Consider the following 17,758-nt stretch of genomic DNA (forward strand, 5'->3'; position numbering starts at 1 on the left):
CCCGCCTGGCCAGGCAGCCCACCCCCGCCCCAGGCCCACAGCGTCCCCCTGCGAGCGAGGAGCCCGAGTGGTAAAGGGCGCTGTGTCACCCACCCCCAGCTCAGCCGTCCTTGAGGACGACAGCTGCCCGTCAGCCACAGGAGTGCTGAGCGACCCCGGAGAGGGCAGAGGGTAGCAGGCACCCCCCTGACATCCTGGGAGGCTCGGGGGGCTGGGCACCTGGAGGTGCAGGTGGGGGGCCGCTACAGCAGGAGACGCAGGACCCAGGTTCGACCTGCACCGGTGGGGGGCGGGCGGGGCAGGGGCTGGACAGCATGGAGAGGGACTGGGGGCTCAGGGCGGGTAGGGGGTGAGGCCCTGCCAGGGCCTGAGCATATCTCCCCCAGCTCCACGAGTCCACGGTGGAACCTGGGCACCCAGCCAGGCAGGGCAGGAGGGATGAGACCAGAGGGAGGGTAGGGGCTCCAAGCCTGAGTAGGAGTGGGGTCAGGGCGAGAGTGCAGAGGTCGCAGGGGAGCCCACCGGTCCTCCGATGGGGAGACACTGGCAGGTGGGGGCGCGCTGCCGAGGAGGAGAACAAGATGGAGGCGGGCATCCCTGGAGCCCCGCGCCCCCGACCTTGGCCCTCCACGACCCGTCTGGCTCCACCCGTGTCCAGGCCTGAGCTCCTCACCTGCTTTGAAACCGCACCCCAAGTCTCGGGCTTCGCACGGCCCACCAGCCCCCACGGCACCCCCGGGAGGAACACCCCTCATCAGGAACCCCCCAACCAGCAGCCTGACCTCTGGACCCCCGGGCTGCCCGTCACCTGCTCTGGGAAAAGGCTGAGCGCTGGAGGAAGCCGACGTCCACCCATCCACTTCCCTGACTGCTAGGCGCTGCCCAGGGCATCCCCCAGACTGGGGCCACCAGGAAACCCCTCACCAGGCCACAGGGACTCCGGGCCCCCAGTCCCATGGGACCGTGTGCAGCCACCCTCTCCTCCCACCCCTGTTGTGGCAGACAACCCTGACCCCGCCTCTTAGAGAGAAAGACGAGGCAGGGGCCAGCAGGAGCCCCCCGAGTCCTGCCAGGGGCCCAGCAGGCTGAATCCCACCTGGGATCCTGACCTGGCTCCCATGTCCACACGGTATTCCCAGAACCCGCCCATGTGGAACCTCACAAGGCAAAGACATGGTTAAGTGAAAGACCCTGGGGGGTGTCCTGGGCTACAGAGCGGCTGGCGTTTTCTCGAACGGCCCGGGGTCGTCTCGAGGGGAAGCTGGGGGATTGGAGTCCAGATGGGAACAGGGTTGCTGCGCCGCTGGCTGTGAAGAGGGAGAAGGCAAAGGCCAGGAGCCAAAAGTGCGGCAGCTTCTAGAAGCCAGGATAGGCCAGTGTCCATTTACCCCTGGAGCCCAGGAGGCAGCCTGCCCTCCCCTTGCCTCAGTGCAGGGAGGCCTGCCTTCAAGGCTCAGCATAACTAGTCCCTGCCGTCTAGGCCACTAAGGCTCATGCTCACCACAGCGTGTGTGTGTGTGTGTGGGGGGTCTCCACGGCCACTCTGAGAACAGCTTGACCGGGTCTCTTAGGCCCCCAGGGGGCTTTCCGGCAGGCTCCCCGGGGCGTGACCCGCGTCCCCTGGCCTTCACCCGCTGTTCTCCACTCCCTCCTCCTCCCGCACCCACTCCCACGGGGACCAGGCCACTTGCCTGCATGGCCTCTGCTCTGGACAGCGGCCGAGGCCCCTCGCACTGGTCTCCCGCCCTCCCCACAGGTGGCTATGGCAACCCCTGACGCCCCTGCCTGGACCCCTCCCAGGATCCCCAGCCTGGCCCAGCAGGCTCCCCTGGGAGCCACGACAGCCCCTCCTCCTGCGCCTCCAGGTCCCTGCGGACAGTGCCTCGTCACCAGGGCCCCCAGTCCAGCCCGTTGCTGCCCTCGGTGTTCGCGTCCCAGTGCACCAAGCCCCAGTTCCCAGCTGCCTGCGCACAGTAGGCCCCCAGAAGCAGGTCTCCAGTCTCGCTCCAGACCCCTCTTCTGCCCCCTGGGCCACAGCAGCCTGCAGGGACCTGGTCCGGACCCACCCCCATGGGCCCCGGGGTGCTGCAGCCAGCGTGGAAAGCTCCTGACCAGTCTCACGGACGTGTTTTTCTGTGCGGGCTCTCTAGTTGTGCACGCGGGGTCTTGTTCCCTGACCGGGGATCGACCCCACATCCGCTGAACTGGAAGGCGAATCCTTAACCACGAGACCACCAGGGAAGTCCCTGATGTACTTTTCCTTAAGAAAACGGAACTGAAAATCACATCACATTAACCATCTCACCTTTGCACTTCACTGGCAATTAGCACATTCTCAATGTTGTCTCCCAAGTTCCAGAACATTCTGTCACCCAGAAAGGACACTGTCCCTGTTCTCCCCTCCCCCAGCCTCAGCAACCCCAGTACGTTTATTTCATATCACACGGGACCTTCTGTTTGCCTTTTCACTCATCAGAACATCTTCAAGGCTGTTCCGTGTGATAGCACGTGTCAGAATTTCATTCCTTTTTTTAAAATTTTTATTGGAGTATAGCCGATTTACAATGTTGTGTTAATCTCAGGTGTAGAGAAAAGTGGCTCCGTTCTATGTATACATATATCCACTCTGTTTTAGATTCTTTTCTTGAATAGGCCATGGCAGAGTATTGAGTAGACTTCTGTGTGCTATATCTTAGGTTCTTACCAGTTATCTCTTTTATATGTAACAGTGTGTATCTGTCAGTCCCAGTCTCCCAGCTTATCCCTCCCTGCTTCCTCTCCTGATAACCATAAGTCTGGCTTCTACATTGGTGGATAAGTATACTTGCACCATATTTCAGAGCCCACATATAAGTGATGTCATAGAGTATCTGACCTTCTCTGTCTGGCTTACTGCACTCAGTATAATGATCGCTAGGTCTACCTTGCTGCAATCGACAATCTTTTGTTCTTTTTTATGACTGAGTAACAGTCCATCAGGAAACACCTGGGGTAACAGGCAAATTTGGCCTTGGAGTACAGAGTGAATCAGGGCAAAGGCTAATAGAGTTTTGCCAAGAGAATGCACTGGTCATAGCAAAAACCCTCTTCCAACAACACAAGAGAAGACTCTACACATGGACATCGCCAGATGGTCAACACCGAAATCAGATTGATTATATTCTTTGCAGCCAAAGATGGAGAAACTCTATACAGTCAGCAAAAACAAGACCAGGAGCTGACTGTGGCTCAGATCATGAACTCCTTATTGCCAAATTCAGACTTAAATTGAAGAAAGTAGGGAATACCACTAGACCATTCAGGTATGACCTAAATCAAATCCCTTACGATTATACAGCAGAAATGACAAATAGATTCAAGGGATTAGATCTGACAGAGTGCCTGAAGAACTATGGATGGAGGTTTGTGACTTTGTACAGGAGGCAGGGATCAAGACCATCCCCAAGAAAAAGAAATGCAAAACAGCAAAATGGTTGTCTGAGGAGGCCTTACAAATAGCTGTGAATAGAAGAGAAGCAAAAAACGAAGGAGAAAAGGAAAGATATACCCATTTGAATGCAGAGTTCCAAAGAATAGCAAGGAGAGATCAGAAAGCCTTCCTCAGCGATCAATGCAAAGAAACAGAGGAAAACAATAGAATGGAAAAGACTAGAGATCTCTTCAAGAAAATTAGAGATAACAAGGGAACATTTCATGCAAAGAAGGGCTCAATAAAGGGCAGAAATGGTAGGGACCTAACAGAAGCAGAAAATATTAAGAAGAGGTGGCAAGAATACACAGAAGAACTGTACAAAAAAGATCTTCACCACCCAGATAATCATGATGGTGTGATCACCAACCTAGAGCCAGACATCCTGGAATGTGAAGTCAAGTGGGCCTGAGGAAGCATCACTACGAACAAAGCTAGTGGAGGTGATGGAATTCCAGTTGAGCTATTTCAAATCCTAAAAGATGATGCTGTGAAAGTGCTGCACTCAATACTCCAGCAAATTTTGAAAACTCAGCAGTGGCCACAGGAGTGGTAAAGGTCAGCTTACATTCCAATCCCATAGAAAGGCAATCCCAAAGAATGCTCAAACTACCACACAATTGCACGCATCTCACACACTCAAAAGTCATGCTCAAAATCCTCCAAGCCAGGCTTCAACAGTACGTGGGCCGTGAACTTCCAGATGTTCAAGCTGGATTTAGAAAAGAAAGAGGAACCAGAGATCAAATTGCCAACATCCATTGGATCATCGAAAAAGCAAGAGAGTTCCAGAAAAACATCTATTTCTGCTTTATTGATTATGCCAAAGCCTTTGACTGTGTGGATCACAGTAAACTGTGGAAAATTCTGAGAGATGGGAATACCAGACCACCTTACCTGCCTCTTGAGAAACCTGTATGCAGGTCAGGAAGCAACAGTTAGAACTGGACATGGAACAACAGACTGGTTCCATATAGGAAAAGGAGTACGTCGTGGCTGTATATTGTCACCCTGCTTATTTAACTTGTATGCAGAGTACATCATGAGAAACGCTGGGCTGGAAGAAGCACAAGCTGGACTCAAGATTGCCAGGAAAAATATCAATAACCTCAGAAATGCAGATGACACCACCCTTACGGCAGAAAGTGAGGAGGAACTAAAAAGCTTCTTGATGAAAGTGAAAGAGAAGAGTGAAAAAGTTGGTTTAAAGCTCAACATTCAGAAAACTAAGATCTGGTCCCATCACTTCATGGCAAATAGATGGGGAAACAGTGGCTGCTTTATTTTGGGGGGCTCCAAAATCACTGCAGATGGTGGTTGCAGCCATGAAATTAAAAGATGCTTACTCCTGGAAGAAAAGTTATCACCAACCTAGACAGCATATTAAAAAGCAGCGACATTACCTTGCCAACCAAGGTCCGTCTAGTCAAGGCTATGGTTTTTCCCGTGGTCATGTATGGATGTGAGAGTTGGACTGTGAAGAAAGCTGATCGCCGAAGAATTGATGCTTTTGAACTGTGGTGTTGGAGAAGACTCTGAGAGTCCCTTGGACTGCAAGGAGATCCAACCAGACCATCCTAAAGGAAATCAGTCCTGAATATTCATTGGAAGGACGTATGCTGAAGCTGAAACTTCAATACTTTGGCCACCTGATGCAAAGAACTGACTCATTTGAAAAGACCCTGAAGCTGCGAAGGACTGAAGGCGGGAGAAGGGGATGACAGAGGATAAGATGGCTGGATGGCATCACCGACTCGATGGACATGAGTTTGAGTGAACTCCTGGAGTTGGCGATGGACAGGGAGACCTGGCGTGCTGCAGTCCATGGGGTCGCAAAGAGTCGGACACGACTGAACGGCTAACACTTACTGGGGCATTTGAAGCGGGTCTTGGCGGTCCACAGCCAAGGAAGGAGGGGCCCTCACAGCGGAGGGGCGGGGGGGGGTAGCAGCCCCAGACATGAGTGGCAGCTCCTCCCTGAGGGGCAGGTTCAGGCTCCTCTCGCCCTGCCCTCTTTCCAGAGCCTTCTCTCCCTCCACCAGGGGCCTCGGGGTGTCTACATTCTTGCCACCACCGCCCACAGGATGACCCTTCGCGCGGGCCCCAACGCTGCTCTCTGGGGGGCGCGGCGGCGGCGCCGGCTTCTCTCCCCGCCCCCGGGTTTGGGCAACCCCAGGGGGCAGACACCTGCTAGGCTCGGGGCCCGTCCCGCAAGCTGCGCTGCGTCGCTCTCTCGCGATCCAGATGCCCAAGTCCCCCGGGCAGCGGGCAGCCGCGCCCGCCCCGCCGGCCGCACGCTCGGCCGACTGCGCCTTGCGGCGGGCGCGCCTCTTGCCGCCTCCCAGCCTCCAGGCTCCGGGAGCGGCCCGCGTCCGCCGTCCCACCGGCAGCGACCCGGGCAGGGGCCAGCGGGCCCGCCCCGCTCGCACTGGGCTTGCGCAGAGCCGGGGACGCGCCCGCGCGCCGCCATGGGGCGCATCGAGGGGGCGGCCGTGGGTCGCTGCGCAGCCTCGCCGTACCCGCTGCCGCTCACGCTGCACCACCGCCAGGTGCGCGCGCCTTCCGTCCCCCCGCGGCCCGACGACGCCCCGGGGCCCCGCCCCCAGCCTGCGGCCCCGCCCCGCCCGGAGCCCCGCCCCCAGCCTGCGGCCCCGCCCCCGCCCGAAGCCTGCGGCCCGGAGCCCCTCCCGCTCTCGAGCCCGGAGCCCCGCCCCCCGTCCAAGGCCCCGCCCCCGCCCGGAGCCCGGCTCCCGCCTCCGGGCGCAGGAGCCCCGCCCCGAGTCTCGTGGTCCCGCCCCGCAGGCCTCGCCTCCCCGCGGAGCGCTTTGTGGAGTCCAGGTTCACACCCCAGTTGAGTGTCGGGGTCGGGGAGGGTCTGGGCAGGGACACCTCGACGCACCACTCATTCCTCCAAAGAGGCTTTGCTGAGCCCCGGCCCTTTTTGCGGTGGGACATATTGCGGCAAGCTTCCTGGAGGTGCTGTTCTCCATTCTGGGCAGAAGAAGGCGAATGGAGTGAGGACGGGGGTGAGCACTGGAGAGCCTCTCCAGGTGGGCTTCCTCCCCAGGACGCCGCCTCCGTGTCTCCACCTGCAGTCCTTGCAGGCTCCCCCCCAGGGCATCACCTCCTCCTGCCGTTCCCCGTTCCCCGGGAGGCAGTGTGGTACCACGGCTGCCGCCCTTGGCGCCGTGCATGGAGTAGGTTCACAGGAAGCACATGTTTGTCCAGTTTTGGTCCCCACCCTTTGCTCGCAGCTCCCCTGGAGTCCACCGTGCCATCCAGGTGAGGACTGCACGCCATAGCGTGGTCTGTGCGGCCCATCGGTGCCCCTGTCAGGACAGGTGGGTCTTTGGTGCCCCCTCTCTGCCTGACTGCCCTTGGCCTGCAGCATCCTGTCCAGGCCCATTCCTCTCTCCAAACTATGACGCCCTCTTGACCCCCAGCCTGAGACAGGCTGCAGCACGCCCCGCCCGTTGCTGTTGTCCCATTGGCCCTAGGGGACAGGGAGTCCTGTCCTGAGGCTGGACCCAGGCTGGCAGCACCGGCCTGGGGCACAAGCTGGGGTGGGGTGAGGGCAGAGTCCAGGGACATGGAGGCTGCCGCCCTGTCCCTGGTGCTGGCCTGGCACCAGGATGCCTGATTGTGGCCACACAGCTCCCAGGGGCCAGGGCTCTGGGGGCAGCAGGTGGGCACAGGGTGGTCCAGGCACCTGACCGCTGTGACATCTGGCTGTGTCACCCTCCCCCACTTCCTGTGAAAGGTGGATGGGTGCTGGTAGCCAAAGCTGAGCCCATGTGGGTGGTGGGCTGCAGTGGGCACAGGCAGGGGGCCATGGGATACTGGGCTGGGCGGTGAATGTCATCAAGGGGCTTCTGCAACTGCTCAGTAGCCGCTATGCCAGGGGAGATCTGATGGAAGGATAGATTGATCATCCAGAGGCAGGGCACCCCTGTGGTTCTGAGGGGGAGGGGGCTGTGTTTACACTCCAGTCTTGTTCCTCCCTCCCAGTGCCATGAAGATGAGCCCAGCCTGGGTCCAGACTACCTGGGTGGGGGTCCTGCATGAGGGGCTGCCCGGGCCTCCGTGAACCTCTCTAAACCCTCCCCTCCACCCTGCCTGGATCTCAGGTTTGACCGATGTTCTGCTCTTAATCCAAGAGAGTACCTGAAACCAACGCAGGGTGACACTTACCCTGAGGGAGGCAGGGAACAGCCCTGCACTTGGCAGACTTGGGGACAGGCCTTCCCTGGAACCCCTCCTGGTAGGTGGCCGGCCCTGGGGTGGCCAGGCTGCAGGCAGGCCCAGGCCTGCCCCTTGAGGGTGGTGCCTCACAACGGCCTCCCGGGCAGCCCGGCCAGCACAGCACGGGACGTCAACTCTCCTTCCCCCCAGAAACCAAAGCTGCTGCCCCGTCAGGACGCTCCTGCCTCCAGGCCAAGCTCAGCCCAGTTTCCCCATCTCCCCTCAGACCAGCGTGTGGGCCTCTGCCTGTCAGGTCCCCCTGCAGGGAAGGCCCTTTTTTCTCTGTGCGTGCTGGTGCAGTGTCACCTCCTCCAGGAAGTCCTTCGTCCTGGTGCAGTGCCACCTCCTCCAGGAAGTCCTTCGTCCTGGTGCAGTGCCACCTCCTCCAGGAAGTCCTCACAAAGGCTGCTCCTCAGTGTCTTCTGTCTTTTGCAGCCCTGGCTGTACTTTCTGTCTCTGGTGCTCAGGCTCATGTCCACTTCGTGGTTTGGACAGGGGGCAAAGGCTGGACCAGTGGCTGAAGGGCAGTGGGCTAAGCAAGCTGGTGACGGGTATCCATAGGGCTGGGCTGTCGGGCTCCAGGGCCGGCCCCATCCTCAGAGACCTCTTTGAGGAGGGCTGAGGGACAGGGGGAACGGCCCAGCTGGCAAGGTCCTAGCCCCTCATGCCTCCTGCCGGCTGGGACTGCGTTGGCGTCAGTTCTGGCTGCCCCTGGCGGCCCGGGCCCCGGCTCTGCACTGCCTTCTGTTCACCGGGTGCCGCCTGGAGCCCTGTGAGCCAACGGGGCAGGGCGCCCAGGACAGGGGAGCAGGGCGGCGGAAGGGAGGGACAGGGCAGCAGGACCACAGGCCGTGGGAAAGGCAGCCCAGGGCTGAAACCAGGCTGGGGAGAGGGTGGTCCCTCGTCCAGTCCAGTCCCCGAGTCATCCCATCCACAGGGCGAGCTCCTGCCGGACGCCGGCACATCCCCCAACTGCTCCTGTGGCCCCCCAGCCCTCCCGTGGCCCTTTGTCCAGGCGCCCAAGGGAGCTTCAGCCGTGAAGACTTGATCTCTGCTCTACTCACTCGGGACTCCCCCGTCCAGGGCCCGCCACACCCCGTGGACCTTCCCGGCCTGGGTGACAGCGAGCGTCTCCGCAGCTCCCCACTGCTTACTCCAGTTTTCTCGTCACTCCTGGGGAGCACCCGGCTGCCCTGGACCCCCATGCCCACCCGCTGCACCTCCTGGCTCCTGGGGGGCCTAGGCCACTGCTGGTCTCCCTGGGAGGAGCCTCTTCAGTGGGTCCCCGGGGCCTCCTTGCTCCCTGGAGCACTCCCTGACTGCTGCCCGGTCTCTTCCAGAATGGCACCCAGAAGTCGTGGGACTTCGTGAAGACTCACGATAGGTGAGGGCCTTGACTGGCTGGCACCAGGGAAGCCCCAGGCTGGCAGGGACATGGGACCCAGGGGCATGGAGCCGCAGCCCCCTGTGTATTTCTGAGCGCCCCCGCTCTCCCTGCCTTTCACCGAGGGGCCCCGGGCGGGCCGCCTAGGCGCCCTCGCCCTGGAGCGCTGGGAGCGTGGGCCGGGGGCAGCAGGGCTTTGGGAGTGTGGCTGCAATAACTGGCCAGCAGGGTCCATGTGTCCCTTCATTCCCGCACCCTCAGCTGCTGCCACCCGCAGCCTGTCCAGCTGCCCAGTGTGTCCTTCCCACTCCTGCCACCTGCACACACAGGAGGCCCACGTCCTCATCTGGCGGTGTGACCCTGGCGAGCTCTGACCTGGCCTGGGCCTCAGTCTGCCCATCTGAGCAAGGGACCCAACCCTCCAGTGCTCTGGAGGAGGGCGGCGAGGTGAGGGCGTGCTTCTGTGCTGAGCTCGGTACCCCCGCCCCCAGTGTGACCATCCTCGTGTTCAACTCTTCCCGGAGGAGCCTGGTGTTGGTGAAGCAGTTCCCGCCAGGTGAGGTTGGGGGCGGGGAGGCTGGCGGGCTCACGTTCAGTCCCTTGGGGTCCTGGTGTCAGCATGCAGACCTGGGAAGGGGCTCTGGGAGAAAGCCCTGCCAGGGGGTCTGGCCGGAGCTGGTCCTGTGGAGCCGGCTGCCAAAGGCCGTGACGTGGTTGCCTTTCCCCACCAGCCATGTACGCTGGTGAGGTGGAGCGTCTCTTCCCAGGGTCCCTGGCCGCTGTGGAGCAGGACGGCCCCCGGGCACTGCAGGTGGCTCTGCCTGGCTCAGCGGGGGTCACCTACGAGCTGTGCGCCGGCCTCCTGGACCAGCCCAGGCTCTCGCTGGAGGAGGTGGCCTGCAAAGAGGCCTGGGAGTAGTGCGGCTACCGCCTGGCGCCCTCTGACCTGCGCCAGGTGACCTCGTACAAGTGAGTGGGGTTGGGAGCGTGGCCGGTGGTCGGACAGCCCTGGAGGCAGGCTGGGACAGGCCACCGGAGGGCGGCAAGCGCTTCGTCCCCAGGGCTGTGCAAGCAGAGTGAGTTCACCTTGTTCTGCAGCTCTGGGCTGGGGGAAGGTTGACCAGTGCCCGAGGCCCCGGCCCCACTGTGGCCCCGCTGGACCCCTGTGGCCCCCAGCCCCTGCTGCGGCACCCTGTGGCCCCCCCGTGTGGCCGGCTCCAGTGGCAGCTGCTGCTCACAGATGCCCCTGCTTCCTGTGGGATTAGGCGACCGGGGCCGGGGGTGGGGGTAAGTCACAGAGGGCTCTGACAGTGGCTCAGGAGTGAGGGCAGGGCTGAGTCCTGGGCCAGGGTTGGAGCTCTGCACTCCCGGGGAGGGGTCGCAGTGCAGCCTGCAGGGTCTCCAGCTGAGCCCCAGCCCCCGGTTGCCTGTTCCAAAGGGGTGGGGCCTCGGCCCAGCCAGGAGTCCCTGGCCTTCAGTCTTGGGAAGGAGATGGAGCAGGGCCTGGCGCCTCCACGCTCTAGGCGGGGTTTCTGCACCCCAGGGTCAGACGTGCTGGGTGATGCCTCAGTTATCTGCAGGCATCCTCTGTGCGCCTGGCCAGTGGCCACTTGGTCTCTGAGCCTTTGGGCTGGCGGTCTAGGGGCTGAGAGAATCTAGGGGCCCTGACTTCAGGTAGGGATTGAACCAGCGGGCAGGCCAGGAGGAAGGCACATGGACATGCCCTGGGGGCAGGGTGGGGGTCCCCAGAAGGGCTGAGTCTGCGTGGACGCCTGGCAGGGGCGCTTCATGGAAAAGCGGGGGACGAGCAGCCCAGCCTCTGAGCCATGATCCGACGTTACTGGGGAGCCACGGAGGGTTCTGGACAGCAGCTGGTCAACTCAGACTGCATTTTAGGGATGTGGGGAGGCAGGCCTGGGTGGGGGAGAGGAGGCCAGAGCAGCTCCTCACCCCAGGAGCCGGACGGCAGCCAGACGAGCCAGAACTGAGCTCACACAGCCCCGTGGCCAGGCCCACGGCTTCCGTCTGTGACCCTGGCCGCATCCCTGCCCATCCCGGGTGAAGCAGCCCGGCGCTTGCCTGAGGTCTCGCGGCTGGGGGAGTGATTGAATGCGCAGGGGGAGGCCTTGCTGGCCTGGCAGGGCACACTCTTCTTGGCGCCGGTCTCCACACACCGGCGGAAACGGGGCCTGGAAACCCCGCAGACGGCGACTTCCATCAAAGCCCAGGCTGTGGCCGCCGGCGGAAATGGGCTTCAGGAAGGGTCCGGGGGAGATAAGGGGCTGGAGGGCGGAGGAAGCAGCTGGGTGAGGTCAGTCTGGGCGTGGCCCCAGCAGGGGTGGGACAGCTGGGGAGGGGACGGAAGCCCCTCTGCTCCTTGCCCCTGTGTCCCAGGAGCTCTTCCACCCTGCAGGCCTTGGCTGGCCTCAGCCTAGCCTCAGTGGGACCCAGGGTCCGCCTCATCCCCTGGACTTCGCAGACACCCGCTGGTTGCCCTCTCCCCTGCACACTGTGCTGGGCCCTTTCCCTCTGGAGTCCAGGCCAGCCTGTCCGTCACCCAGTCCTCAAGGCCGGCAGTCACCATGGCTACCCACTGCTGTTCTCTGCTGGCCCGGTCTGCGCCCCTGCCTTCTGCCTTGCCCATCCCCCTCCCTGGGGCCAGCAACCCCCTCCTGGCCGCCACCCAGGAAGGAAGGGGAGTCCTTGACGACCCCCCCAGCCTATCAGCTCTGGTCCTGGGGACCTCACCCCCCCACCCCCACCGTGAGCCCCAGCCTGGAGTGGACACCCCACCCTGCGAGTGCTCACAGACGCAAGCTCACGGCCGGAGCCCTGGGCGTGGACCGGCTCTTCCGGGTGGGGAGAGGACCGGCTTGGTCCAGCCTGGGCAGAGCGGCAGGGCCCGTGGGAGGGCGGGGGCCACCTGTCAAGCACTCACATCCTTACCGCGTGGTTGCCTGGGGTCAGCCGTTTGCCTGCCGGGGACCTGGCCCACCACTCGGGGACTTGACGAGCTGAGGCCAGGCATCAGCTGGACTCTGCAGTCTGGTCCGGGGCTCTGCGTCCTCTTGCAGCTCCTCGTGGCCGTTCCTGTGGGTTCTGTCTCCTGGCTGGCTCTCGGCCTCTCAGAGGCCCCCACACACCCTGGTCCATGGCCCTCCCGCAGCAGCGAGGCAGCTTGCTTTGTCTTCAGGTGTCTCTCTGAGTTTTCCCATCACTGATCCCTAAACTCTCCTGATTAGGTCACAACCGCCCAGGATCATCCCCCTCTTTATGAACTTAAATCCCCCTGGTTGGGCCCCTTAGTTGCGTCTGCAGAATCCCCCCTTCATCACCTGACCTAATGCAACCAGCTGCAAGTCACAACCTTAGTCACAGCTTCCTCACATCCAGCGTGTCCCCAGGTCTCCCCCACACTCGAGGGAGTACTGCATGGGGATCTGGGGGCCCGGGCGCCTCCTGGAACCCTGAATGCCAGGGGCTGGAAGGGGTGGATGGGAGAGGACTGTGGAAGGGGCAGGGGTGGCCAGCGGGGCCGGAGTGGACCCCTCAGCACATGCTGTCTCAACCTGCAGGTCTGGCGTGGGACTGCCGGGCTCCAGCCAGAACGTGTTCTACACGGAGGTGACGGACGCCCAGCAGGGCGGCCCGGGTGGGGGCCTGGCTGAGGAGGGAGAGCTCATTGAGGTGGTGCACCTACCCCTGGATGGCGCCCGGGCCTTTGCGGACGACCCAGATGTTCCCAAGACCCTCGGCGTGATCTTTGGCATCTGGTGGTTCTTCAGCTGTGTGGCCCCTGGGCTGGGTGCCCAGTGAGAGCCCCGCAGACCCAATAAAGGCTGGCATCGCCCTCGTCTCTGTCCACCGACTCTGAGCTGTGACCGGGCTGGGCTGGGGGGCAGGGCAGGGCGAGGTCTCCATGAAAGCCCCTCAGCTCCCCGAGCAGAGGCATCGGCTGCAGGCTGTGCGGGGGGCGGTTGGGAGCTGGCCACTGGCAGAGGGCTAGGCCAGGCCTGGGCAGTGCCGTTGGCTGGTGGGGGGAGGCGGGAAGACGGTGTCGGGTCAGGCCGTCCCTTGGGGGCAGGGAAGGGTTAGCCAGGCCGAGCACTCAGGGCCCACTGGGCACCAGGCCGTGGATGGAGCTGTGGCCCTGGGGGGCAGCGGCTGTCACGTCAGGAGAGGCTGTGGACAGGCCCGGAGGTGCGTGCTCCCTGCTCCTGGGTCCTCCCTCCCTGAGCGGGACTGGGCCGGTACCCCCCTCAGTAGCTCTGTGGCCCTGGTGATGAGTTTCGCTGCACCTGCTGACCTGTGTGCAGGCTGGCCTGCAGGCCCCATAGAACCCCCACCCGGGGGTCAGGGATGACGTAAGCTGCCCTTGAGCGCCTGGGGTCGCAGCAGGGCCTCCGGCATGCACTGGGGCCTCTGTGAGGAGTGTGTGGTCATTGTGGGCGTGGGCGTGGGCGTGTGCGGGCGTGGCGGGGCAGTCAGTTGGGAAAGAGGGCCAGGGAGGTTTCCTAGAGGGAGGCTGGCTCGCCCCTTTGTGAGGGTGGTGGCCTGGCCTGGCCCTTCCCCAGAGGCCCCCAAATGCTCTGGTCAGCCCCTTGGGTGATGCCCTAGGACATGATGGGGGCAGCGTGGGTCATGGTCCACTGACCCTGCAGAGGTCAGTGTCCAGGAGATCCTTCCGGACAGACAGGTCGGGACTGGGGGCCCGGGTGACCAGGAACTTTTGCTCCGAACCTGCATGCCCTGTGCCCAGTGTCACCGGGGACTGGGCCCTGGCTGGAATGGGAGGGGACGCTAAGTGGGGACACGCTGCCTCTGGCTTCTGCTGAGACCCTGCTGTCAGGAGCAGACAGCTCCCGAGCTGAGGTCCCCCTGCCTTCCTGTGCTCCCTGCCCGCCCTGCGCAGCGGGCACTTTCTTTCCTGCTGGTCTGGGGGTCGTGTCTGGCTGAGCCCCTCCAGGAGCAGCTCAGAGCCCGTGGCCCCCGAGTCTGGCCCTTGGGGCCGCCCTGGGGTGGCTGCACCCAGGAGGCCCACTCAGGCAGCACCACCTATATGCAAATGCCGGCTGTGATCCAGGTGGGGTGACCCGGGTGGGGTCTCCCAAGAGCCCAGCCCAGCAGCGGGGTGCTGTGTGGGGGTGCTCAGGCCTGGGTGTGGGGCCGGTGGGGTGGTGCCATGCTGGGGTCCCAAGCGCCAGTACCGCCCTGTCAGAGGGGCCCTGAGGGCGGCCCTGGGCCAGGACATCTGGAGAGTCTGAGGCAGGGCATCTGCCCAGCCTGGGGCTGCCCCACCCTGCCCACAACTTCCATCCGCCGCTGCCCACCTCCTGAGCTCCACTACCTGCCCACTCAGAGGGGCCTCTGCTGGACCCTGGGTGGGGTTGGGGGCCCTCTGCCCTGGGGAGCACGTAGGCTTCAGCCTGGCAGGACAGGGCCCTGGCCTTGGGTGCGGTCCAGCCCCGCACTCTGCTCGGCAGCCCGTTGAGGCAGGTCAGCAGGCACCGCCAGGCCTAATGGAGCTGGCATCGATTTCCCGGCAGTGGGGGGGGCTGTAACCGGAAACTCCCCTCCCTGGCCACTATATTTAGCACCGCAAAACACGGGCGGAAGTAGCTCACTCAGCCCCACCGGCTCTGTCCACATGCCCGGCAGCCGGTGCCCAGCCTGGTCCTGAGCAGCCTGGCCAGGCTGAGCCGCGCCCCCTCCACACGCGCCTTGTCTGGTGCAGAGTGACGCCCACCCCAGAGTCTGCCTGGAGGGCCCCTGGGGCAGGGGGCTCAGAGACGGAACCCTTGGGTTAGGGGGCGGGTGGGGCTGGGACACTGAGAGGAGTGTGACCCAGGGAGCCCCAAACTATGCCGGGGTCTTCCTGGAAGAGGCGGGAGCCTGGCTGTCTCTGGGTCTCAGATCTCTGGCTCTCCCCGCCACCATAGGAGGGGACCCCTGTAGGAGGATAGCCCACCCCGCAGCCCCAGTCCTGGCCCCTTCCCTCAAGCGGCCAGCGTCCTGCCTTCAGCCTCTCCTGGGTCCATTATGTCCAGGCTGTGGCTCCTGGGAGGCAGGGGGTGAGGGGAGGGGACCATGAAGGGCGTCTGTGGCCTGCAGGGGGTACCCCGGGTAGGGAGGCAGGGAGCCCGCTTTGCTCCCAAAGGGCCTGGGTGGAAGCAGAAGTGGCCAGACCCCTGTCTCCCTGTGTTGCAGGGCGGGTGGGGTCTCCCTGGGCCCCGGGGCAGCCCCGCACCCTGGCAGGTTGAGCTGGAATCTGGAGGTGGGCTAAGCGTCCCTCACTGCCACCTTCGAGCCAAGACAGCCCCGAGCAGGGCAGGGCCTCTGCCTAGAGCAGCAGCTCCTGGGAACCTCGGCCTGGCCGCCAGGGTCAGCCACGGCGCCCCGGGTCGCATCCCGGCCGTCCGCTTCTCCTGCAGCTGGCCGCTGGCAGGAAGCTTCGAGGTGGACAAGGGAGGGGCACAGAGGGCAGGAGGGGGTGCTGTTCTCTGGATTCCACTGCTCACTTGGGCCGGAATTGCCCCCTCGGCCCCTCTATGGCCAGGACCCTGCCAGGCCACCGGCGCCTGTCATTTGCTTATGGCCTCCCTGTCTGACCTCACCCCATGCTGCCCTTCCCCCCTACAGCCAGGGATCTTTGTGACAATGTAAGTCACAAATGTGCAGCCCAACCCCGCTTAGCTGCTTTCTGTGACTTCCCGTCAGTCTTCGCAGGAAGGCTCGCCAGGCCGGCCCAGCACAGCCAGCGCTCACCACCCCTTCCAGCCTCCCCAGGCCCCTCACCTGCTCTGTTGAGGCCACAAGTCCTCCCCCTCAGCCCCAGGGCCTTTGCATGTGCTGTTTGCAGCCACTATGCCTGGCCAGCCCTGGCCTGCCCACAGGGTCTCGGCAGGCCTACTGGGCAGTACCCCACGTGCCACACTCAGTACACTTCGCTGTTCTGTGTTACTTAAGTTCTCTGCCCACTCCACCAGCCCCACTGGGAACCCCTCACGGTGGGTGGGCAGGGGCTGTGTCCACCTTGCTCACGGTTTGAGTGAGTGCTAGAGGGCAGTGGGTGGTAAGGCAGCGGGCAAGGGCCAGGATGGAGCTTTGTCCCTGGGATGGTGCTGGGGGCTGCTCGTCCCTGTTGGGGCCTGCAGGACTCCGTCCCTGCCCTTGGGCCAGAGCAGGGGGTGGGGTGGGGGGAGCCTCTCTCCATGAACCCCCTGCCCCCACAGGCGGTAACCGCTGCCCTGGAAGCAACTGGAAGGCTCTGAACAGCGCTCACATTCCCTTATTTGGTGGGGGTCGCTGTGCATGGCAGGGCCTGGCTTGTGTCCTGCCCCCTTCCAGCCTAGAGAGGCTGGGATGGGTGTTTGGAGGGAGCAGTCAGGCCCAGCTCTTTAGGCTCCTGGGGGCTGGACCCCCCGGGCTGGGCAGTGAAACCAGTGCGGCGGGCAAATTTGCGGGAGGAGACAGAGATGGAAGAAAGCCCAGTTGCCACCGGGGTTGGGCGGGAAAACCCCTTTGGACCAAAGCGGTATCCCTAACGGCCAAGGTGATCTCCAGCCTTGGACGGGACCCTGTTTGGCGGAGAGGAGGGGGTGTTTGGAGACCCGGAGCCTTGGCATGACTGCGTGGAGGTGAGGCGAGGTTATTCCAGCAGAGGGCAATAAGGCGAAGACAGGCGTGGGACGCGGGGGCCTGGCGACCAGGACAGCGGCCGCAGCCTCTCTGGGCGGCCTTCACTGTGTCCTCTGGGGCCTGCACCACCGTCCTTTATTCGCACCCTCCTCGGCCGCGCCCAAACCACGACCCCCATCCCGGGCGTTCCTCGAAAGTACGGCCTGGCGACCCCGCCACCAGAGTAGAGGTGGACACGGGCCGCGCAGAAGAGCGTTAGTTTTGTGGCTTCCGACCTGCGGGCAGTGGGGCGGGGGCGGGAGTCCGGGGGAAGCAGCGCCCGCTGCGGCAGGAGTGGCGGGGGGGGCGTTCCCGGGGGCGGGGGAGCGTAGTAGGGCCGCGCCCGCCGCAAGTAGGGTAGAGCCCCGATTTGTGCAGGAGGCAGCCTCTCCTCCGGGACCGCGAGGAGCGCGGCGGCGGCGCACCGGTGGGAGGGGACCGCGGCGGTGACCTCAGGGGGCGCCCCACCCCCTGGCTCCGGAGACCCGGCGGGGCTCCGGCGAGGCGCGGCCGCGTCGCGGCGCCGGGCCCCGCGCTCCTGGCTCCGGCCGAGCGCCCCGCGAGGCGCGCGCCGGGCCGGGGCGCTGACAGGAGGCGCCCTCCGCCGCCTTTAAATCCCGGGCGCCCCGGCCCCCCCGCCCCGCCCCGGGGCGCGGCGCCGCCCCTCATGCATATGCAGGTGCGCGGGTGACGAATGGGCGAGCGAGCTGTCAGTCTCGGCCCGAACTTGTCGGCTGCGGGCGAGCGCAGCGCGGGCGCGCAGAGCCGAGGCCCGGAGCGCCGCTGCCGCCGCCGCCGCCGCCGCCGCCGCCGGGAGGGAGCCGGGTCGGGCCCGAGCGCCGCCGCCTGCGAGCCCGAGCGCCGCCGCCCCCGCGCGCCCGCCGCCCCCGCGCGCCCGCCGCCCGCGCCCGCGCGGCGCCGCCTCGACCCCGCCCGCCGCCGCCGCCGCCTCTGCTGCTGCCGCTGCCGCCGGCGCTCGGAGGGCG

General features: G+C 63.9%; 1 protein-coding gene across 1 annotated transcript; it reads left to right on the forward strand.

Moving 5' to 3' along the window:
* The first annotated feature begins 5,937 nt into the window (after nucleotides 1-5,937).
* NUDT14 (nudix hydrolase 14) lies at nucleotides 5,938-12,911 on the forward strand. The gene is given in 5 exon segments (XM_055417654.1): nucleotides 5,938-6,018; nucleotides 9,052-9,095; nucleotides 9,587-9,651; nucleotides 9,827-10,064; nucleotides 12,671-12,911. Coding segments are annotated over 5 exon segments (669 nt in total).
* Nucleotides 12,912-17,758: the final 4,847 nt, after the last annotated feature.

Source organism: Moschus berezovskii, chromosome 21 (genome assembly GCF_049115385.1).
Source record: "Moschus berezovskii isolate FMDL1 chromosome 21, NW_MosBer_1.0, whole genome shotgun sequence".
In the NCBI taxonomy this organism is placed as follows: domain Eukaryota; kingdom Metazoa; phylum Chordata; class Mammalia; order Artiodactyla; family Moschidae; genus Moschus; species Moschus berezovskii.